This window comes from Pagrus major, chromosome 12 (assembly GCF_040436345.1).
Source record: "Pagrus major chromosome 12, Pma_NU_1.0".
NCBI classification, from domain to species: Eukaryota; Metazoa; Chordata; class Actinopteri; order Spariformes; family Sparidae; genus Pagrus; species Pagrus major.
The window spans coordinates 23,030,973-23,056,105 of NC_133226.1; the positions used below are offsets into that span (position 1 = coordinate 23,030,973).

Sequence of the window (25,133 nt, forward strand, 5' to 3'; positions counted from 1 at the left end):
AGAGTCAGAATGAAAGTTTTTGTGACGGCAAATATTTATTGCATGCAGCAAAAGCTACGGGAGAGATTTGCACCCTGGTCTCAACCTCCTCAATCTGAATGAGGCATGCACTTTACCAGGTGAGCTATTTATCAGCTTTATTGCATACCTTGTTTTGGTGATCCAACGTTGGAATATTATCCTACTTGATGAAGGTTGGATGACCAAAACATGGTATGTAATAAAGCTGTTGAATAGCTCACCTGGTAAAGTGCATGCCTCATTCAGACTACTGAGGTTTAGACCCTGAAGCTTTTCCTGCATTGAGTCAAATTTGAACCACAAGTCTGTGACTGAAGTTGAAAAGACGTCTAAAATTACATTGTTAAAACCTTTATTTTGAACCTTGCATGGATGTCACATCACCAGTGAACGTCGAAAAGACGTCTAAAAAGTGTCACAATGTGAATTGTGAAGTTAGCTCTTTTTCCCAATAAAGCCTTAATTTCGATATAGTGATACTGATAAGGTGCCGCTAACTGTTGAGTGGTCGCTTCTGTATTTTTCTTGTGTTGTCAGATCAGTTTACCTACTGTACTTTCTGTCATGTTTATCGCCTCCGTCAAACACATCGCCCCCCTCAGCTGAGACGATGCCACGACAGGAGTGCTCTCCTCCCCTGGTGGAGAGCCACCAATCCAAAGAAGTCTCCTCTTTCTCCTCCGCCACATCCTCCCCTTGGGACTCACCAGAAAACCCTTTCCAAGCACTCAAGCCTGTGCCAGCGAGGGCTCAGAGCGCCCCCATCACCCTGCCAACTGAGCCAGTCGACCCAATCAAAAGCTCGCCGACCGCCAGCCCCCCAAAGAGCGTTGATGCCTTCTCCTCCGTGTCCTGGTCCCAGAGCCAGTGGATCGCCTTCAGTGATAACTTTGCCCCACCTCGCCGGCAGGGCTCCGGGTCGTCTGTGAGGGAGCTCCAGAGGCCTCCGTCCGGCTCCGGCAGGTCGAGTCGCTTCCTCTCTGATGACTCCGCTGACGCCTACTGCAAAGCGGCGAGCAGCAGAGAGGACGGCTGTTTCTCTGATGTCTTCTCTGGGATTACAGATAGGGCTGCTGCTGCTCCATCAAGCAAAATATTCACTGGTAACATTATTACTGACGCTAGAGACATGTGTGTTTCGCCTGAGGTTTGGTTTGAGGTTTTATATTTTGTTTTATTTTAACTTTTTTCATATCGTGCATTTGTTTTCTGTTTGAAGTTGACAGTTGCATTTTTATTTTATTTTTTCATTATTTTATTTTCCAGATGCTTATCTAACTCTGCCTGGTTTGCAACATGTTTGTCTTTGAGTTGTGTGAATTTAATTTTGGAATGCGTTTTAATATGATTTTCATGTTTGTAAAAATGTTTTGCTGATATTGTTTGTATCGATGCATGTTTGTTTTGCATCTACTTGAACGTAGCACAGTTGCACCACGTGTATACATGTTTATTTGTTCCAGATTCCCACGGTGTTTTACTGCCACTAACCAGTAAAACTTTCATGTGTTTTTCCGTTTAGTGCCGGTACCAAACCGACCCACAACCCCGCTGACAGCTGGAGCCCTGGTGCCCCCGCCACGACCCTCGTCCAGGCCAAAACTCCCCACTGGGAAACTCACAGGAATCAATGAGATTGTGAGTTATTATCCTTATAGGTGAAGCACAACATTGATTACTGATCTGATATTTCTAACATAATCTTTTCTGATCGACTCCCTTCACTCAGGTACGGCCGTTCAGCCCACCCAAGACATCTAACGCCAGCCCTCCTCCTACTGCACCGCTCGCCCGGGCGGAGAGCTCCTCCTCCTTGTCCTCGAATGCCTCGCTCAGTGCTGGTAACACGCCCACTGTTGGTAAGCTTCCTCTGCCTCCTGCATTTATACAGAATCTCCCTTTTCTTTGACTATTTCTTCTCCTTTTCTTCAGCTCTTCACCAACCTGCCACATACCCTTTCCCTCTTTTCTCACTCCTCTCTCCTTCCTTCCTTAACTCCTCTCCTTACAGGAGCCGAGCACACCTTTGCCCCCTCCCTCTCCTCCCCAGAGCCAGAGCTGCTCTCCCTCTCTCCTTTCTTTCTACTAAGCCAAAGTGAGTCTGCCTTTCCAAACTCTTGTTTCCGTAAAAGAGACTCCTCCTTTCTGTGGTGTCAGTCATCTCTACTCTGCATACATTTCACTGATGCTAAGAATGTCATCGTTAGGGAGTGTTAGCTCTTCGTTCATCTCTGTGCAATCATATCAGTGTTGTCAGCTTTAGGACTCAACTTCTGCCTTCACACATTTAGGAAACTGGCTTCATCTCCCTCTCACATTTGTGCTCCCTGGGTTTGTTTTTTCTCCTCTTTTTCTTCTTTATGCCTTTAAATTTTGGCGTAAAGAGGATGATTTGTTCATAGCGAAGCTGCCTACCTTTGAGAAGCGGTGTGAAACACCAGCAGGTACAGTTGAAGTTCATACAAGAGGACTCTCCTCTGTGTTTAACTCAAACTAACACCAGTCTGCTGGATGGGATGGATTGGACAACTGGATATCTTGCTTTGCAGTGATTTCATTTCTCTGTCTTGTGTCCTCTCCATGTTCACCTTTTCTCACATCTGTCTTACTGTCAACAGCATCGACTCCTAACATTGTAAAGATTTGATTGTTAGAGTAATGAAGTAATGAATAATTTGACTAGTGCATTATTTTTTTTTTTTATTAATTTAAAGAAACAGTTCACCCAACAATGAGAAATAAGTCATTATCTACTCACCCTGATGCACGTGGAAAGTCAGATGAAATTTCGTAGTCCACAAAACATTTCCGGAGCTTCAAAGCAAAAGAGAGTTGCAGCATTTCGCAGAATACAAAACTTCACCTGTCTTTTCATCGTCATGGATGTGAGTCGATAATAACAGAATTTTCATTTTCGGTCGTACTGTTCCTTTAATATGCTGTCTTTTAAACTAAAACAGTTTAAATTAAAAACAGCAGTAGCACGATCTACTCTAAAACACTTTATTTCTATTTGAAAAATAACAGAATGTACTGATTTGCAACGTATGAATGACTGACTTCATGAAATGCAATAATACAGATATTGTATATATATATTATATAATGCATCTGTGCATGGTGAAACCTTCCTGATTCTGATGTGAGCTCCGGACCCCGCTGTTATAAAAGTCTGATCTGCAGCTGAGTCAACAGACCTCAAACTCTGTGCCTTTCTCGTTCTCAGGGACGTCTCGCGGTCCCAGCCCTGTGACCCTGGCATCCCAAGATGCTTTGCCCATTGCCGTGGCCTTCACAGAATCGGTTAATGCTTACTTCAAAGGAGCTGATCCCACTAAGTGAGTCTCACATGACCTTGCTGCTCAAAGGCCCCGACATGGACCTGCACGCATACACATTTTTGTCCATATTTGAACTTCAACTACAACACGTATGACATTATGAGCTGCACACAACACGCTGTTGTACTTGTCTCTAGCCTGACGTGCGTTACACTCAATAGACCTTTTGCAGAGTGGATCTCCGTCTCGCCCTGCATGTGTGGAATGTTTTGCGTTAGTCTGACACCATTCTTTCAGAGTGGATAACCTACATGGGGCAGATTATAGTCCGGGGCAGAGAAAACATACAGCCTTTTATTGGTTAACTGCTGCTAAATTGCTGCTGTGCAAAAGGCTTATTTTTGCAGGGATTAGCAAATGGAACATTTCATAAGCAATGCAGGTTGAGACCCGCTGTGGGCCGTAACCACCGTCGCACAGGCCGACCGCAACTGGAGGAAGACTCATCTTGCCCCAGAGTTAGTCAGAAATGTATATTACTATAGAAGCACACAGATGTATATAAAGTAGGGCTGCAACTAATGATTATTTTCACAATTAACTGTTAAGTCTATAGAATGTCAAAAAGTGACGTCTTCAATCTTTTGTCCAAACAATGTACCAAAACCCAAAGACTCTTCGTTTGCTTTCATGAATGGCAAAGAAAGGCCGCAAATCCCTATATCCTTATTTTTTCTCGAACAATGACTGAAGGGAGAAATTGATTAACAAAATAGACATTCATTATTATTCTATCAATTAATTGGTGCAGCTCTGATGTTAAGAAAAGTGGAAATGGAGATGTCTTACACCTGTGACTCAAAGCCATGTGTCTACTCTAAAAAAGGGGCCCGGGTAGATCTTCACATATCGGGTTATTATTATTATTATGAGCTTTGTACTTTGTAGCAAAAGACGGAGGCTTTGGGAAACACTGATCAACATTTTTTCTGACAAATAAGAAGAAAACATAACCAGCAAATGCTATCTAAGACATCACTCATTCGTCTGGCTGCTTTCCCCAGGTGCATTGTGAAGATCACGGGAGACATGACCTTTTCGTTCCCCATGGGCATCATCAAGGTGTTCACCAACAACCCCTCCCCAGCCGTGCTCACCTTCAAACTGAAGAACACCAGCAGGTTGGAGCAGATCCTACCCAACCAACAGCTACTATACAGGTGAGACGTCGTCCCATAAACAGCTTGCACACAAACACGCCGGTTCGCATTGCAAGTGAAGAGCTTTGCAGAGCTGATGAGTTGATAACCTGTCATAGTCGTGGTTAAGTGGAAGAGGGATTTGGACCCGATGATGCGAGCGAGGACCGAGGAAATGTAGTCTGCGTCAGTGAGAGGAAATTCAATTAGTAATCTGACATAAACCTATCATTAGGCTGTCGGGGAAGTATTTTCCACCAGACTTTAACAGCCAGGTTCTCAACAGCCCATGTCTCTTCTGAAACACTTCACGCCCCTAAAATAGCAAAGAACAGCAAACTCCATATAACAGCTGCCTCATTTAACGGACCTCTCACCTCTTTAGTCAGACGTGTTGAATGCATATTTAAATGTGTTGGTTCTATTTTAAATCTTGATGTGGCCTGTTTGTATCCTGTCCCAAAAAGTCAAGAAAAATAACATCTCTGTCTGTTTTTAATGCGTTGTGCATTGTTTTGTCTCATATCCATGAAGACCACATGGCTGTACTAATTGAATCAAATGGAATTCATGATTTAGTAGCTGGTTGGATATAACAGGGTCATCTTTTCCAAGCTATTGGCGCTTTACACACAAAGCCAAGAAGAGCAATGAATAATTGAGCCTCTGATTATTGTGTGTGTGTGGGAAAGTGTGCGTGGGTGTGTGTATCTTTCTGACTGTTTGTCTTTTATCCAGTGATCCTTCCCAAAGTGACTCTAATACCAAGGACTTCTGGTTCAACATGCAAGCACTGACGTCCTACCTCAGAAAAGCCTCAGATCAGAATCCATCAGCTTCCTACTATAATGTGGACATCCTAAAATACCAGGTCAGTCAGCCAAAGTCGAACCGAGAACCTAATCCAGATAAAATAACTGTGGTTGAAAGAATGCTTTCCCAGAGTGCTTCGCCCTCCAGACGAGTCTGAGAAAGAAGCAAAAGTGTGGATGAGTGTCAGGGAGTGAGCAGTGTGCAAATATAAGCAGAATGTATTTTTATTTATTTATTAATTTTTTTACTTTTGATGTTCCAAAGGTAAAGAAATGATATCGCAGCCTAAACAACCTCAGTGATAATAAGAAAGAAATACGATTCTTGAAATATCCCAAAAGTTTTCACACAGCCTCCCAATCTTTCTGCACCAGTCTTTATAATTTAATTTACTATTCTAAAACCTTTTCTCTTCTCTTGCACCCGTCTGGTTTAAACCTTCACAGCGATATATTGAAGGCTTAGTCCTCATGTCATACAAACACACAGGTGAAATGCCACCCAGAGATAACATCATCTTTAAAACAAACCCTAAAAAAGCTTGTTTTATAGCTTCGAACTGGCTTATTTACACGATAAAATTAGTTTATATTGTGTGTCCTCCTACATAAAGACTGTATTGTGAAAGCTTTAGCCAGCAAATCCAACTAGTCAGCACCCTACATATACAGACTGAAAGCTCTAACTCAGGAAAGCCCACCAATTAGAGGACACCATTTTGAAGTATTGTAACTATAAAAACGTTTTCCAATTTTTAAATTTTCTTCAGTGTTTATCTCTACTAAGGGGACTGATTTGTTATTTGTAGACGATAAAGCAGGGTATGCTTTACCATGGGTAGGCGTGGCTACCTTGTGACTGACAGATTGCTACCATGGCAATCAGGATATCCTCTCTAGCTCCACCCTCTCATCCACATATGGTCACTTCTGGCTCCAAAAAATCAAGATGGCCAAGGTCGTAATGACAGACTCAAGGCTTCATAATGGTTAAGATCTGAGATATAAAAAACTAGTCACTGATGTTCATTTATATATAGATTGATCCATAATTTCTCATTTTACTTATAAGCCAGCGAAGGCTGTCATCCTGGAGTACGTTAGGGTTAAATATTCTTCAGCTGGTTTGGCCTCACTGTCATCAAGCATTAAGCTTTGGCCCTCCAGTCTGCACACAACCTCGCAAACCACTAAAGGCTGTCCTGCCACCCCATAATCAGACCCACTTTTTTGTTTTTTCTCTTGACAAATAAAGTTTTAGTTTACATGTGGTGGATCGAGACATGTAGGTATATAATGAAATATAAGCTCACCGAGGTGTAAAACAAACGGTGAATTCAGATCAACAAACAACTTTTTTGTTGATAGAAGAAGAATCAGTTTTTGTTTTGGCTTCTGTCTTTGAGCCTTCCAGGAAGCTCTGGAGGAACATGAGTGTTTTGTTTTTAAGTTGCTTTTGCACTTTCAGCAAACCAACGAAACATGTTTGTGCCAAAACTATGTTGAAATTGAGAGTCAGACTTCTGTATTTTACTTCAAACGTGGTCTCATAGGGATACTGGGAACATCACTCTGATAGCTCCAACTCAGAGCGGCTTCATTCATATTTAAAGTTTAACTGCAAACTCTGTGCACTGCGTTCAGGTGCTGTCTGATGGGATCCATTCCACTCCTCTCAACCTGACCGTTTACTGGAAGTGCACACCGAGTACATCAGACCTGCGGGTAGACTACCGATACAACCCAGAGTCCATGGCCATCCCTGGTCCGCTCACCAACGTGCAGATCTTAGTGCCTGTTGATGGAGGAGTCACCGGCATGCAGTCTATTCCTAACTCCATCTGGTAAGATGTGGCGCTTCTTACATCGGCAGGAGGATAAAAAGTGTGACATGCTGAAAATATTCTCTCTAATCTCAGTTGAACTAACATCAACAGAGCGTAAAGAAATAACAACGTTGATGTTATGTCAAAAAGCTGTTTGTACTGTGTTGCAGAGATATCTACTGTAGCTAGCATGCTATCCAGCTAGCCTTTGCCATCATGTCTCCTATAACCACTTCATGCCTCAAGATAATCTGATCGTCTAGCCCCCTGTAGTTTTAAAAGCTCTCTTACCTTAATTAGACAAATAAATAAATAAATACAGCTGTACGTTTTCTGAATTGAGGTTTTTCTCTTTCACCAAACTAAGACGAGTTTAATCGCCTTGTTAACTCATCGTAAAACAAAGTAAGTCATACATTTTAGTTTGTCTTTCCCCTATTCCAACAATCACCAACACCAACCAAAAAAAATGCTTGATTTACTGAGTTAAATGTGAAAATATTCTGCCGGCTTCCAGTCCTCTCCTACTTCACGCTTCTACTGTCCCCACCTGCTGTGTCTTCATCATCTCTGGAGTCAGAGTCCTGTTCAGACCCTGGTAAATCACCTCTGTGCTTTATTACTTGTTGTCAAACTGGCCTCAGGTTGTGTTCAGCCCCCCTCCTGCAGCGTTCACTGAGCCCGGTTCTGTTACCTGTGGTGCAAACACAAACATTCTCGGTGCATCTAACTATTAGCCCAGGCTGACTTGGTCAGCTGATAGGGCTACTAGCTGTAACGCTAAGTGAGTTAATTAGCTAACAGCAGTAGCTACAGCAAGATGTTTAGTGAGCAGCAGTTAGCCGCTGGTGATATGCTGCCCCCTATTTGTTCCGAGCGACCTTCAACAGGTGGCTAATTCTTACATATTGCACCTTTTTAAACAAAAACAGCTAAAGATGTTATTTCTTCCTCTTATTTTAGGAATTCAGAGCAAAATAAATGTCTGTGGAAGCTGAGTGACATCTCAGAAAAGTCTGAAAATGAAGGTAAATCATCCTTTTTCTTCTTTGAGACAGCGTGTTTGAAATCCTACTCATAACGAATGAAGAGTTGGATCAGTTGCTGGCAAGTGAGTGTGTTTGTTTGCGTTTGACCCCAGGCGCCGGGTCCCTGAGGGCCAAGTTTGAGCTGTCGAACGGACCCTCGAGCCCCTCCACCCTGGCCGTGCAGTTTATGAGCGATGGGAGCACCCTGTCAGGAGTGGACATGGACCTGCTGGGGAGTGGATACAGACTTTCTCTCAACAAGAAGAGATTTGCCACAGGTAGGCAGTACATCCAAACGTAACTGATACTGGTATATTTAATGCATCAACGACTCAAACTGCACATCTGTTTTCTTTAGGACGTTATATGGCAGACTGCTGAGGTGACCCACCACTCTGGTTCTCAAAAAGAAAACAAAAAAAACAAATCTGGCCTCAAACAAAGGTTGGCAACTTTGCGAGGCTTCCTGGACCTCTGGATCCATCTGAGCACAGTCAGGCTTCTGCCCAGGAGGCGAGGATCTCACTACAATAAAACAGCACTGAGTATTGAACACTGTTTAAAGAAATAAATAAAAGAAAAAGAAGATGAGCTTTCAGGAAATGTGTAGATATGAAGTTTAATAATGCTTTCTGATCAATTCACTTTTGTATAGTCAGAAACAATTTATGGATTTTATATAAATCTATATTGTATTTGAAATCATGAAAAAAAAAAGAAAAAAAAGTGCACTAACAATCTTTCAGATGCTCTTTCTCCTCTTTATATTCATTTTCTCAAGAGCCTACGAGGAATATAAAACAAAAATCAAAAGGTTTCTCCCTCTGAACTGTAAATATTAACACTGAATCTTCTGCTCTGACTCAACTCTATCAGTTTGGTTTACTGATTTTTTCCTTTCTCCTCTTCACCATTTGTCTTTTTTGATCATGTGCAATGGAGCAATGAAGGTAGAATCTGTTTTAGACAGTACTCACGAACCTGTGGCACAAGCTTGACCTTTAAAATAACATTCAAGTGCTTTCAAACAAATGCAAAAAAAAAAAAGATACTGACCTCAGTGCCTCCTCTTCTACTGTGGTTTACTAGGCAACAAACGTGCGTCAATGTTTTTCTAACCTGAATTTGGGTCTCCTGATTTTGAGCTACGTTTTTAAACAATCAGTTTTTTAGAATTGAACTTGTAAATTCCCCTTTTTCAGTCACGGCTCGTCTTTTTTTACACTTTTAAACTTTTGATCTTTAGTCTTCACAAAAAAAAAAAAAGATTCAGCACTCTTGACTGTAAAACATTGTGTCAAATGTTAGATGCTTTCAAAAAATCAAAGGATGTGAACCCAAATTTAAGAAGCCTTTTTTTTTTTTTTTTTTTTAAAGGAACTGGCAGTGTTTTTTTAATCAAGCTTTTGTGCTCTATTGATGGAGAAATGTGCCTGATTGTTAACTTTTCTCTAATCTTTTTTTTATATATACTACAGCACAGTTAATGAGAATAGCACCAACAATGTGCCAGTTGTGTTTTGTACACCTTTATTTGGATGTTGAAGGGAAACTGTTTATACAACCCAACTGTCTTCCAGCGATGAATGAGTCATGTTTGCCTTCTGTGATTGAGTTTGATCATCGAACTCTTTTATATCGCGCCTTTTTTCTATTCAGCGCTCATCAGTTGACCTCCACCTCTCACCAGCTCACTGTGCAGTAGACGATGTGAGTGAGCAGTAGCACAATAAGGCCAAATTAATGATGGAAATGCCTTATCACAACTACTCGACACTGAGTAATCCAGTGTTGTTGACTGTGGTTTGATATTGTGACACAGTACTGCCATTGCCCTGTGATAGATTAGTGACCTGCCATGCCTCTCGCCCAGTGCATGCTGGGATACAGACTCTTGCAACTATAAACAGCACAAGCTGGTTCAGAAAATGTATGTACGGATGAGAAAATGCCCAACCCGATCGTCCGATTTAATGTTGGTAATGAACGTTTTTGCAAACCACAGATACGCTGAAACTAAACATGTCGTCTTAACTTTACATTCAACGCTGTGCTTATCCTCTAGGCACGATAAAGCCAAGGATGGGGCTTAAAATACCCGTTTTGTCGCCACAAACACGGTTGGAGGTGTCCCGAGGTCTTGTCTAAAAACACCCAGTTTTGTCCCCACAAACTCAGCTGAAGATCCGGTTTTGTTGCCACAAAAGCAGCCAGAGGTGTCCCGAGGTCTTGTTAAGACACCCGGTTTTGTTGTCACAAACACAGTTGCAGATGACACCCCATCATAGATATCAGGTTTTTGTCCCCACAAACAGCTGGAAATTGTCTCGAGGAACATCCATTGGAGTCATGCTTACAAATGTTGACGTGACATGTACAAATGTGAACGTATCCCTGGTTTGCAGAAACGTTAACCGCCAACATCTTATCCTGGCGACTGGGCTGAAAATGCCGTGTTTGACTCTTGGTGCTTCATTCTTGTCTTATACTAATGAAGGCTGCTGCTGTAGAAGCTGTTGGATTTCTTGACGGAGTATTTTTATGTTGTGTAGGACATTTTTCATTGACCTCAGCCGTGTTAATGGTCCTTAGCTTGTGTTGGTTTGTGACATGTCTGGAGATGCGATTAGTTGCCTGGAAGCTGTGATTGAAAGTTGATGAAACCTTTCAGGGCAGGAGTTTGCGTACACTGTGCATCACACGGCCAAATGACCTCTCAGATAAGATTTTAGGAAATAACTTCTAACTTCATGAGGCTTATTTTTTACAGTCCGCTGTGCTGTGAAACAGGGCTCATTGTAGTTTTGCATTTAAACTCATATCCATAGTTGATCTCTTGGAAACTAATCATTTATTTTGATTTCGTTCATCATATCTGACCAGGGTGATTATATGTAATAACCAGGTTTTGTATGATTCGTACAATACCTGGTTTAACTCAAGCCTTTAATAATAATTTAGAAGCAGACATCTTAAATAGACGATGGAAAATGTCCATTTAAATCGTGTCTGTTTTAAATTTTGTATCTCACTCTGAACTTTAATCAGCCAAATGTTTGGAGGTAGTTTAAATGAACATGTTTACATGAAATCCTAAAATTGTAGCAACAGACATTTTTTTACAGTGTTTAATTACATCAGTGGTTTTGGTCAGATGAGTCGAAAGCATTTAAAAAAACAAAAAAAAGAGTACAAAGATTCTGTAATTGTATTCAGTATAAGCAAGCTGGTTCTTGCTGTCCCTTAAAAATCTTTCAAAATAAACTTACAAGGCTTCTTTTTCAGTCACTTTCACATTCTGTCTTTCTGTCTTTATATGTTGTATTAAACAGAGTTTAAAGAGAGCAAAAAATTGTGTAAATGATTCTCATAAATTGTACATTTTTACCAATATCAGTCACTTTTTGTCTCTACTTTATGATTTCTCATTGTGCCTGTATTAAATGTGTAATATATGAATATATACAAATATATTAAAATGACTAAATGTGTTCTGTGTGATTTTTTTTACGCCTCGTCGTGATAGAAAAGTAAGAACGTCAATAATGTTTGCTGTAGGGATGGCAGTGACATTTGGTCAGTCCAGACTGAAATGTCTCAATAACTGTTTGATGGATTGTTGTGACATTTTGTACAAACATTCATGGGCGGGTCCCCAGAAATGGAGCCTGGTGATTGACTGACTTTTCCTTTAGTGGCACCAGCAGGGCTTATCCAGTGCATATCTTTTAATATCTAGCTGGAAATGATCAAAATTGATACAGCAGAACCAGAGTTATCACCTTTTTTTATTCTGCACCTGGTGCCTACATTACCCACAATGCAACTTAGCCACTGAGTGACAGAGCATTAGAGGCATTTTATCAGATTTCATGCAGCTTCTTCTGGAGCCATAAAAGGCTTTATAATACTTTTTTGTTTTCATATATGCAGTAGCACTCCCCAAGACCTGTAAACACGCTTTAATGTGTAACGTTGGTGCAGTTAAGTCTAAGTCACACCAGAATAGATCTAGAGTATAGCAATTTTGGATACTGCTGGGGCATGTTTGAAGGTACTGGAGTTAAAGACTTTTGATTATGGTCAGGTTGTGTGTGCCATCTTTATTTAAAAGTCTAAAAGTGAAAGCTGTGTGGAAAATAAGCTAATATATTGATGCTTGAGCTTGAAAGATGAATCTGTGAAAACAGGAGAGCAGTTTTCCTGAAACAGTAGCTCCTCTGCATTGTCAGATCATCATGGGATGCACAATACGTCTCTCAAAAGGGAAATAAAACTTACTGTATTCTTCTTTAACCCAGAAAGTTCCAGTATTCCTCCATTTAGACTGTTAAATGTAGGCTAGTTGCAGTTGTGTTGCTTTCACTGCAGTACAGTGTATCACAAAGCAACACAAATCACGTTTGAATGACTCAACGGCATCATCCCTCTCAGATAAAAGATGTGACCCCACACTCTAATCAACAAAGGTTGTGTGAACACTTTCCAATCGCTTTTTGTGTGCAGACACATGGGGGATGTGCTTTCGCAGAAAACTGTGCTCAGTGGGAAGGTTGGACATGGACTGAATTGACACATACAGCACTCGGGGATAGAGTAAAAAAAAAAAGGCGTCTCGTGGTGAACTGGCCCTTTAAAGCCCCCTAAATCCCCTTTAAATATACAGATTTTACTGATGAAATGATGTAAACTGAAAAGTCAAAAGTTGAACTACCCAAAGATAAAAAACAGTAAATCTATTGTCAGTTTTTTATTCCTATAATCCATGTCAAAAGGTTTGTATTAAGCCCTCTAAGGACATGCAGGATGATACAGCATGAACACAAAGCTTGAAAACACCACCATACATGTGTTACTAATGTAATGTTTGCACTGCGAGAGCCTCATGCAGTGCTTCGCTGAGGAGGATGTATGCATGACGGTGCGTGTACGCTCAGCACTACATCAACACCTTGTGCATATTTACACACTCAGTCATGCCTTGTGTCCCCTCCGCCTGAAGACCTCCTCCTCGCTGTTTGAATTACAAAGTCTGAGCTTCCTTTTCACAGCCACATGTGTGAGCCATCAGTGTTGACTCTACTTCTCCCTGTCCGCCTCACTCAGACGGAGAGGAAGAGATCTTAGGGTCTCTTGTGTATGATGTTATTCTCTCAAAGGCCAAAGTGAGATATGTGAGCTGGAGTCACATCCAAAAACTGCGTTGGTCCATATGTAGACTCTTGTGTGTGGTCAGACATTTTATACATCTTGAGAGGATCAGGGAGTTTGAGTGTGTACTTGAGAGTGTGCAGGTAGCAGACTAACAAAGAGGAATACTTTGACATTTTGGGCGTATTTACTTTCTTTCCAAGAGTTAGACAAGATGTTTAATATCATTCTCATATGTATAGCACACGCTAAATATGAAGCTACAGCCAGTTAGCTCAGCACAAAGGTTGGGAACGGGGAAACAGCTAGCCTGGCTGAGTTCAAAGGTTTTGAAATCCACCTACCAGCACCTCTAAAGTTCAATAAACATGTTTTATCTTGTTTATTACATACAAAACCTGAAGTGTAAAAATCAGAATAAGCTGTTTTACAAGACGTTAGCCTATGTGTCGGACTATTCTTTTAAAAAATAGTTAAACACTCATGGAAATACGCTTATTCACTTTCTTGTCAAGATTAGATTGATATCACTGTCAGCAGCTGGCTAGCTTAGCTTAGCATGAGATAGGGGCACACAGCCTAGCCCAGCTTTGTCCAAAGGTGTCAAAATCTGCCTATCAGCACGACTAAAGCTCAATAATTTACACGTTTTATCCCGTTTGTACATAAGCCGGGGTGTTAAAATGACAAGAACGTAATAGCTCCTTGTGTGGAACTATTTCTTGGCTGGGTGCAGTGATGAAATAACTCCAGGAGGTAAATGCTGCCAAGAAATAGCCCTGCACATAACCCCCCTGTAAAAGCCAACCATTCCTGAACCCAGGTTTTACCATTTTGGGGAAGGGATGAGACGATTGATACCACTCTCATGTGTGCATGCCAAATATGCTGCTGGTTAGCTTAGCTTAGCATAAGGAATAAAAGGGGGAAACAGCTAGCCTCTGTTCAAGGTTACCACCTATCAGCGCGACTAAAACTCACTAATTTACACATTTTATCCCATTTGTACAAAAACTGAAAAAATGATATTTTCTTACCTTTGGCTGGACTTTTAGCTGTTTCCCTCTGTTTCCAGTCTGTATGCTAAGCTAAGCTAAGCTAAGCAGCTGCTAAAGCCACATACTTAACATTGGATACAGACATCAAGCATCAAATTTCTCATCTAAGTCTTGGCAAGAAAGCAAACGAGAATGACAAACTAGTCCTAAAAACAGAAGGAATTTTGTGTTGCTGAGCCGCCTGTGTCTGGTGTCGATTGAGTTAGTCTGAACATCAGAATCACGTCCGTGGAACAGTCTGAGCAGAGGGAGCAGTTACTCTTTGTTGTCCACCATCACACTTGTGTTTGTCCAAAGGCCCACTGGAGCCATAGAGTTGAGTTATTCTACAGTCCAGAGAGCGAGCCCCACATCAGTAACATTTATGGGCAATTTATAATTGATGTGCCCATTTGATCTCTCTCTTCACCACGAGAAAAACCATCTGGACAAACAAGGATGGTGTAAGTTTATTGCATTAATACAGATTCCTCTCCTCTGCTTCTCTTGCTCAGTCCAAAACCCAGAAGACCTCTTTAGAATAACTCAAACCCTGAACACGTCAAGCTCACATCCAAAGGCATCCGTCACATTTTCCACTCGGCAAGCAGAACTCCGTCAACCGTTTCCCCCAGGCAATACAAATATGAACACAATTCACTGTTAACAAAACTGACAGGGAATTTATCACTGCTGAAGACTGCTGTTATCTGGCAAATCACACCGGCTTTACAATCAATCGATCGACGAATGTATTTTTAATAGACGGTTTTTGCCTTTATTTGATAGTATGGCTAGTATCAAACCAGATATGCTACAGTAACATGTTATGCATCTTAACCAGTGTGTGCCACCATACCATGTTTTTAAAGTCTCACATTACCGTGAAATTCGTTAAAAAACAATTGATTTTTGCACATTACTATGGTTGATTATGAAACATGGACAGCCTTGTCTTTTCTGTGCATGTTTACTGTATTCTTCCCACCATTTACTATAGAAAATATGGACGGTTCCTGTGTCTGAGAAGCAAAGCCAAGATGAGATGTCTTAAACCTGCCAGCATTGGGCAACTCCACTGGTTTCAAGAAGAATCTAATTTTATGTAAGAGTGCAAAAAATTCCCCTACGTCTCACTCAGTAAACAGTTTCCTATTGAGTTTATAGTCTCAATCGCTAGTTTCAAGTCTTCTTCAATACAGCATGATGTTCATTTTGTCAATCATTGTCCCATTTAAGGTAAAACATATACACAAGGAAGGTATGCATTAGGGTGTGGCTACCTTGTGATTGACAGGTCCATAAAATCTTTACAGCTGTTGGGGAACAATAATCTTATACAGTGTTATCTCTTTTCCAAATGTTCTTTTATGCTACATGGGCTTTGCAGTGTATGTCAGAGTGTGTCACCTTTCCCTGAGGACCATTTGGGGTTGAAACCTTGGGGTATATCTATGGGACCTTAAATCTTAATCTTGAAATACAAGTAAAGTATTGTATTGATCATTTATTTCTAAACAAATTTGATAGACCAGAAAGTAGCAAATTACCGTAATCTATCCTGTTTGTGAAATAAAGGTGCATTCAGTTTTAAAAACCACTGGAGAGAGGAATTACGCCCTCCTGTCTTCTTTTTGTTTTAAAATACACTATCTAGACTTAGATTTTAGCTGGAAGTTGACTGGTTTATATATCCCTTCACCCTCTTCTTCTTTTGCACATTCAAGACGCTGAGTCAGGTGATTTGTGCAGCCGGGGGTTAAGTAAACACGATGCACTGCAGTGGTTGTAATTGCTGTTCCCCGGCAACTGCTAGCAGACACAAACAGAAATGCTGCTGTTGTGATTTCATCACAGATTTCTTCCTGACTGCTGCTAGAAAGATGAAACGATTCACCAGAGGTAAAATTGAGATGCTGTGAGGAGACACTCAGAGTCCCGTCCACTGATAGACTCCACAGCCCTGGGGAGAGGGAGTGGACCCTTTCGTGCCATGTTCACAGAGGCACGTCACAGGCTATTTGTCATGGTAAGCATGTGTGTGTGTGTGAGTGTGTGTTTGGGGGAGGGGGATGACTGAGAAATGGTCACATCTTAATTCCTGTGGTGATCCCTCTGCCCTTCTTTATTGGCCCAGCAGAATATACCACTGCAATTGTCTTTCTCCCTCTGTGAATATGATAGAGAAACACTCCTTATAATTTCAGGCAAGCACACTATAAACAGTATATATGGGGAAAATCATCCTCATGGGAAGATCATCATCTTTGCTATTTTCTAGTCAGGTCATATTAATTCTATTTATATAGTCCCAATATCTCCAAGAACACATTTGACTGCAAGGGGTTTAACAATCTGTATATCATATGACATCTGTTACCCTTAGACCCTCGATACAGATGAGAAAGAAAACCTTTAATGGGAAAGGACAGAGAGGAAGAAAACGTAGGACGAGCAACAGAAATGGACACCATTCACACTGAGGGAGAAGATACAAGGACACAATTCACACTGAAGAGAAGAGACATGGACACAATTCACACTGAAGAGAAGAGACATGGACACAATTCACACTGAAGAGAAGAGACATGGACACAATTCACACTGAAGAGAAGAGACAAGGGAACTATTCACACAGAGGCAGAAGAGATGAGGGGACTGTTCACACTGAAGGAGAAGAGACAAGGACATCATTTACAAGGAGGGAGAAGAGACAAAGACAACTTTCACACAAAAGGAGAGGATATAAGGAGATCATACACACAGAAGGAGAAGAGACAATGAAACTATTCACACAGAGGAAGAAGATACAAGGACACAATTCACACAGAAGAGCAGAGACAAGGAAACTATTCACACAGAGGGAGAAGAGATGAGGACACCATTTACACAGAGGAAGAGGATACAAGGACGCAATTCACACTGAAGAGCAGAGACATGGACACAATTCACACAGAAGAGCAGAGACAAGGAAACTATTCACATAGGGAGAAGAGATGAGGACACCATTCACACAGAGGGAGAAGAGACATGGACGCAACTCACACATAAGATGAGAGAAAGGGAACAATTCACACAGAAGGAGAAAGACATGGACATGGACACCATTCACACAGAGGTAAAAGAGATGAGGGCAATGTTCACACAGAAAGAGAAAAGACAAGGGCACGTTTCACACAAAAGGGGAGATACAAAGACACCTTTCATACAACAAGGACAATGACACTATTCACACAGAAGATGAGATAAAGGGATACCATTCACAGAGAGAGAGAAGAGACATGGACACCATTCGCACAGATGGAGAAGACACATGGACACCATTCACACAGAAGAAGAAGATACAAGGACACCATTTATACAGACGGAGGAGAGACAAGGACACCTTTCACACAAACGGAGAGAGACAAGGACACCATTCACACAGCTGGAGAAGAGATGATTACGCCCATTCACACAGAAGGACGGAGACAGGAAAACCATCACACATAGTAAGAGAATAAGATATGTGGACACTGTTCACACAGAGGGAGAAGAGATGAGTACACCATTCACACAGGAGGAGAGCGAGATGGACACCATTCACATACAACAAAAAAGACAAGCACACCATTCACACAAAGGGAGAAGATTCAAGGACACATTTCACACAGAAGACAAATGAACGAACGCGACGGACACCATTCACACAGAACGAGAAAGACTAGGACACTATTCACACAGAGGAAGAATAGAAAAGGATTTTATGTATCACTTTTTTATACACAGCCTAAAAGCTCCAGAGTAAACCAGGTGGAATTTGGGGTGAATCTGGGGCCACAGTGTGCAGATTTGATGCTTTGGTGCATGAAGGAAATGGAGGTATGTGGGTGGAGTTTAGGTTTCTCCATATCTGTTAGCATCTTATCCTTTAAAGGACATCATCTGTGGACTGGCGTCATCATTTAATGCTGATTAGTGGTCCTTGTTTGACATGGAGCTACTCTGTGACCATTCCTAATTAAAAGAAAATAAAAAAAAGACAGTGTGCTGTATAGATGTCGGACATATGTGGTTTAAAGGATAGTGGCAGAACTCAAGTGAAATGAAGCATAAGCCCAGGGGATCAATACACCCCAGTGTGAGTCAACAGGAGAAACACACAGAACTCTGCTTCCTTCCAGAGAGGAAATGTTCAGTCCATAAATATTTGGAGTTTGCTAATTGAAAGAATCTGTGCAGCTTCGATTCTGGGGGGTTCTTTTAAACACTGCACTCATATGGATTCTTTGTATAGTTATCTGTCCCTTTGTTCATTAGTGCCAAGCGAAATGAGCTGTGGCTATGGTAAACAAAGACAGACACAAACACGCATTCAAGGACACTGACACACACAGGTTAGGTTTGATCAGCCACTGGCATTTTGTGTTTGATAGTCGGTTGTTTCCCTCAGAAGAACTTTTTGTTTTGCTTTGCCATAAGGGGCGCATGATCCTGCTTTCTGATCGGCAGGCTTGAGACACGCAATGCAGTGCGGATGTGCTTTTATGCAGGCAAATGCAAGCTGTCCGCCGGGAGAAGAGCAGACTGCTATGAAATGCAACTGAAAAAACATGTTTGCATGTCACTGTGTTTGCATTCAGTATTAAAGATTCATGAACATAGGTGTTTTTCTACTGTAGCGCACAGACACATGTCTCGCTGTGTTGCAGACAGCTCTGCTGCAACCTATGGAGGAGATACACTGACTAAATGAGACTATAGTGAAGGAATAGATAGGCGAACTGCCCTAATTATCACACAACCATAAAACTAACAGAGAGAACAAGGCATGCCATACATTAAGAGAACAGTCAGCTTTAGCGGGCTCCGCTGACACCCCCAGTGAAGTGTTGAGTGGGATGTCTGCGTGCTACGTGTGGTTTTCACTTTGTGTGCGGCTCATTCACCCCTCTGACTGTAACACGTATAGCGTGATGTGTTTTTAAGCCTTTCCACTTAACATGCTGGACTGATTGTTCAGCTATTGCAGCACGAGCTGTTGCTAATAAGTTATGCATAACAGGGCAGACGGGAAACGTGTCCGTGTGAAATGACATGTGACAAGTTGGATTTCACATTCTTTGCGTGCGGGAATCTTCTTTTCTTCTTATTTTTCTACCCCATCAGACCTTAAACAACAAACCACACAGGTTTTACTGTAAATATATAGTCCCGTCATTTGACTGCATGTCAGTACTATGTTCATTAAAATTGTTCCATCCAAGCCTGCTGAAAACCTCAAGTTGCTGTTTGAATATTCTTATGGTAAACAGAATTCAAGTGCAGGTTAATCTTTAACTCCTCTTAACTCAGTGTTTATGCAGTTTGACTTGGCGTTCACTGTGGCTCAGTTTGAGTGTCTTCACACACACAACACCCAGGGGACTCATGGACCAACTAGCACCAGCACCCCAGACCTTCGTGTCTAACACGGTGGTTGAAAGTCCTGACACTTTGCTGGATAGGGTGAAGTTTGGAGCTGCCCTCTTCTTCACTGGACTCTTCGTAGAACTTGTGGGCGTTATTTTCACCGTTACGGGCTGGGAACACTACCGAACCAACCCCATCTTTAAGTGGACCCAAGTCCTGGGCCCCATCCTTATCTCCATCGGAGGCACTTTCATTGTTACCAGTGTCTGCAAGTTTGGGAACTCCTGTTGGCCCTTCACACAGCGGGATGAAGAGGTGCCCGTGATGGAGGAAACCTCAACAGGACACACTTTTACGTTAAGTTGCATAAATCAGCAAGTCATGTTCAGTGGTACCACAACAATGCTGTGTGTTCAACCTGTGTATAACTTTACAAACCAGGAAGTACGCCAGACCTTTGACTTCCAGCCTGGCAGGTCTGTGAGCCTGGCAGCAGTTCCTTCTTACGAATCTGTGTGCTGTGTGGATAACGCAGCTTTTACTGCAGAAGAAGAAAGCTCCACTCACAACACAGGAACAGACCACAGAACAAGCAGGTAAGGAAAACAACATTTCGGATTTCACTGTATAAATCACGACAGTTACTCCTCACTGCTGTGGGTGTGTGCTTTGTGCTAACGCTAGCTGCCGAATGAGGCTGTTGCTGCTGCAGGGCCTCTGTTCTTTGGCTCTGCTGCTGTGTGCTTCTTGCTAACCCTAGCCGCTTAAGCAGTGCTTTAGCCGCTTAAGGTACACGTTAGCCGCTGAAGAAGTGTTGCTGCTGCCGTGGTTCTGTTCAGCTCAGGGGCTGTGTGCTTTGTGCTACTCGGTTAGCAGTTGAACCTCACAACTTTGCGAGATGTCGGAGACAGAAAAGGCCTGTCTCTGTAGGAATCGTTTCTGAGAATAACAACCTCAGCATGTCAGTGGCATAAACAAGCACTTTAAGTGGGCGACTGTTGCAGTTGCCCCGAAGGATTTCATTGCAGCCATTGCAGCCTTGTCGTGGCTGCCAGCTGAGGCAATCAGTCAGACTTATTCCAAAACTTCCACTGAGAATGAATCACTCAAGTCTTCCCCTTTAGGTAAAAGATCTGAGTACTTCTTCCTCCACCGGGGAGCAGCTCTTACATGACAAACATTTGTCAAACTTTTTGAGGAACCTCTCAGAAACACTGTTTTATTCCTGCTGGGTTCCTCCATTACTCAAACATGCTGTTACCACAGGTTATCCACACGCAGTGGATCCCAGTGAGGCAGAGGCTTGGTTTTTACCCAGCATGCCATTTGTTGACACTGCCGTAAGTAAAGCCAGCAGAGGTAGATGGCTAATCTTCAATCCAAGAGAGAGTTAAAACATCACAGGTCCTCGCAGTGCTCATTAAAGCAGACAGCGTGCCGCAGTTAACTTCTTATTAACCACAAGATTCCTTTCCGCTTGGCTCAAAGTGTTCTTGGCTGTTGATTCACATAAATTACTGTATTTTGATTACCGTGTACTGATTATTGTCGCACTGAAAAAGTACCAAAATAAACGCTTTTTCAAATAAAAATTACTTAAATAAGCCTGTGTCATTGGAATGAGCACAATTAGGACCATGATAGCTGCCCATCTTCTCATTTAATCCACCTGTGCTGTGTTGAAATTCACTGCAGCCTTTTTTTAGCTCAGCCGTATCATCGAAATGTGGAATTGGCAGTCTAGCGTCATATCAAAGACATTTCACAGTGTATATGTGCTTAGTAAAGGAAAAGCAAATTGTGGCGAGAGTTTTTCATATTTTCCCACCTGTTCCTTGAACCGAAATGCCGAGGGAAACATAACACAATGTATCGTCTTAAAAAAAGTTTCTTTCCAATAATTGCAGGATTTATTTGAAATCCAATCAAATATCCTTGGACCGATGTCCTGCCTGAACACAAAGCTGCATTCCATTAGTGGAAAGTTACAAGTTTTCACTTTCTTTTATTGTTTTTAGACGATTACTCCCAGCAGGTTTCCAGGAAAGTAATTCGCTTTAATAAAAGCAGACAGCAGGAATAATACAGTTAACCTAGGATAACTATAAACTGCTGCCCCGATCATATGAACACATGCTCTGCTCACCAGCTCTCACTTATGTTGTCACAACTTCTGACCTGTTTCAGTATGTTTCCAGTGGTTAATGCCAAAAGGAGGAATGATCAAGGCAGAGATTGCTCAACCTCAGTGTTTTCCTTTAAAGGGCAATCGGCTTCCTAACGCTCGCTTTAAGCAAAAACCAATTGGGCCTGTAAACATTTGGATATTAGCCAGCTGTTCTGTTAAAGGATAAGTTCACTCAAAAATGAAAAATTCAGCCGTTATTGACTCACGCAGAAGGAAAGTCAGGTGATGTTTGGTAGTCCGCGAAAAATTTCTGGAGCTTTGCGAAAAAACAGCGTTGTGGCAACCTCCTAAAGAACTGAAGTAGATGGGGACTTGTTTTAAAAACGTAAAAAACAATGAAAAAACAGATATATAAAATGGCTCCAAACTGCTCATCCAGTGTAATCTGAGTCTCCGGTCGCCCTGAGATGCCAAACTGATTTTTAAAGATGTTATTTATTTTTTAAGATGAAATCTTTATTGTAGCGGCTAAGCTTCAAGCATTAGCGCACTGTCTGAAGTGGGTGCACAAGCTCGTCCGCACGTGGAGGGTGTGAATAATATCTTTTCAAGTCAGTTTGAGACTTTGATGGCTTTCAGAGACTTGTTCCCATCTACTTCAGTTGTTTAGGAGAATGCTGCAACGCTATTTTACTTTCCACTGTCCTGCTGATGCGCAGATAAAGACTGAATTTTGATCTTTACGCAAACTTTTCCTTTGAATCCATCCTGCCTGAGACACCTTCTTTGATTCCTTGTAGGACTGAGAGGACGGAAGAGGAAAGACAACGTGACGACGACAGCGGCTCTACCCGTTCACGTCCACCTGCATACGAGGACATCTACCCTTCCTCCAACGAACACAGCTGGACGTAAACACCTCCTGGAATCCTGGAGTTTCACGTCCTTCTCAGCTGACACTCTTCCACTTTCGTGTCAATAGGTTCACAGATGATTCATCAAAGTGATTTGATGAGGTTTCACTTTCCTCTCACAGCTGTTATCATGTAGTTACCACAATAATTATGTATGAAGTCACACAATCCACTAAGATGAGGCTCCCTGGAAGAAAACCTCATTAAAATGGAGATTTATGGACAGACTCAGCTCTATCTGAGGGATCTAAGGTTTTGGAAAACTTAAAGATACTAAATTTATATTCAGCATAAAAACACACACATTTATCCAGTGCTTGCTGTCTCTCGATAGCTGCACAAACCACTGTACATGCCCATTAAATGTTGGCAGAGGAAATGTTGACATGTAGACAGCCACCATGGCATGAAACAAACATGGGGACAATTTAGCAGAGGTCCTTTGAAAAAAGGAAAAAGGGAACCGTTTTCTCATGCTGAGAGAAAATGAACATCAAAAGAGGAAAAAGTCATAACGGCCGTTTAATTTAGTTTGAGTTGTAATTGTTCACATATTGGCAGCATTTTATCATGTTTGTGTGCAGCGTTTGAAGAGGCCGTGGAAGTCAGAGGACGATCACCTCGACACGAGGAGACCTCTGTCGAAGTGAGTTTAGAGCACCAATGATGGGAAGTAACTAAGTACTCAAGCTCTGTACTTAAGTACAATTGTGAGGCACATGTACTTTACTCTCTTTACTTTTCAGATTTGTAGCATGAAATATGATCAACAAATAAAATATGATATATTGTTGTCAGAAAACACTTTATTGATTCCTAATTCTGCAGCTTTGAAGTAGTTTACACATTGATGCATCAATAATTATAATCCAAGGTAACACTTTATAATAACCACCATTAATAAGTGGTACATTTACAGCTTTACATGCTTTACTAACTATTTACTAAGCACATCATACTTTGTTTAAATTGTTTAAAACCTTTACAGTTGCTTAATTAATGGTTTATAGAGCGTTTCATCATTTGTTAACAGTAAAATAACTATTAAATAAAGTTTAATCAACTATAGAATTTACCATTTATTCATGATGCTTATTATAAAATGTGACCTAATACAATAATATATATATATATATATATGTTCTGAAATGGGCCATTCTGCATAATGAGCAGTTTTACTTTTAGAGTATATTCTGATGCAACTACTTTTTCCTTACATTCCGAATGCAGTACTTGTACTTGTAATAGAGTTTTTGTACTCTGTGGTGGTGTTGTGTCCTCCTGCAGGATCACTCAGCTGAATGTAGTTTACTGTTTGCAGGATCAACACAAATGTCGCTGCACCACACGGGGGCAGAAACACTGAGGAAATCAATACACCTTCACTCACAGGGTCAGGTCAGGTGGCTTTAACGGGACTGTGGAGGAACACACAGTAAAGTAATAATAATGATAATAATATAATAATAATAATAATAATAATAATAATAATAATAATAATAATAATAATAATAGTTAAATCAGTAAATGTTTATTCAGGTCTTGCACCTTCCCGTGACTTTTATCCTTCTGTTAAATTCAACATTTGCTTTGTAATTATCTTTTATTTTTGATTATTAATGTATTAAATCTTATTTATAAGTATATTTGCCTTTTATATGTCTCTTAGTTGAAGCCCCTCCTGCTGTTTAAAGGTGATTTACGAATAAACTCGCCTGTAACAATCGTTGTTAGTCATGAATTAATTCCCTCCTTCGTTTTTTTTTTTCCGGCCAGTGACTGTCTGGTTAATCTTAATAAGACAAGTAAATTAAATAAAATCCATTATGAATTTGGCTCAATAAATGATGTACGTGAAGGTGAAGCGCAGGAACAGCAGCGTCACACACAGACAGTGTTTAAAACCATTATTACAATAATATAAGAATACGAATCAGTTTCTTTGTTCACAGATTTATCGATAGATGAATTAATTAAATTGTGATTTATTAATTTAGCCTGCTTGTGATTGAATTAGAAAAAAAAACTTTATTTAAACTTTATTTAATTGGTTCAAACTTTTTTTCTAGTGACATCAGCTCCTCTTAAAATGACAAAAATAAAATATTTACAATAAAGGCAAATAACTCTCAAACATCTGGGACTATATTTTGTACACTGAGCGTTTTATTGCTGATTATTCACAAAGTGAATCTGAGCAGCAGGAGAAACTGTTTAAACTGAAGTTAAAGTGCTTTTTTCTCCCTCTTTAGGTATTTAAATTAGAAATGACATGTTGCTGCACTCGGATCAGTAAATATTATCTCGATGACTAAATAAAAAGAAATCTCTCTCTGTTCAAAATC

The 25,133-nt window shown here is 41.0% G+C and overlaps 2 protein-coding genes across 2 annotated transcripts in view; both read left to right on the plus strand.

The window, feature by feature from the left end:
* LOC141005718 (F-BAR domain only protein 2-like) overlaps positions 1 to 9,200 on the plus strand; it is a 62,572-nt gene extending 53,372 nt beyond the window's left edge. Inside the window, exons 18-26 of the mRNA XM_073477694.1 lie at positions 1,544 to 1,659; positions 1,751 to 1,880; positions 3,248 to 3,359; positions 4,367 to 4,522; positions 5,240 to 5,372; positions 6,958 to 7,157; positions 8,103 to 8,167; positions 8,281 to 8,445; positions 8,526 to 9,200. Of these exons, the coding sequence (XP_073333795.1) occupies positions 1,544 to 1,659; positions 1,751 to 1,880; positions 3,248 to 3,359; positions 4,367 to 4,522; positions 5,240 to 5,372; positions 6,958 to 7,157; positions 8,103 to 8,167; positions 8,281 to 8,445; positions 8,526 to 8,548 (1,100 nt within the window). The 3' untranslated portion in view covers positions 8,549 to 9,200. The remainder of the gene's footprint in view (positions 1 to 1,543; positions 1,660 to 1,750; positions 1,881 to 3,247; positions 3,360 to 4,366; positions 4,523 to 5,239; positions 5,373 to 6,957; positions 7,158 to 8,102; positions 8,168 to 8,280; positions 8,446 to 8,525) is intronic.
* Positions 9,201 to 19,764: 10,564 nt separating this feature from the next.
* On the plus strand, positions 19,765 to 22,789 carry tmem174 (transmembrane protein 174). Its single transcript, XM_073477563.1, has 2 exons — positions 19,765 to 20,342; positions 22,675 to 22,789. The coding sequence occupies exons 1-2, from the start codon at positions 19,765 to 19,767 to the stop codon at positions 22,787 to 22,789; spliced, it is 693 nt and encodes a 230-aa protein (XP_073333664.1).
* The last annotated feature ends 2,344 nt before the right edge of the window (positions 22,790 to 25,133 follow it).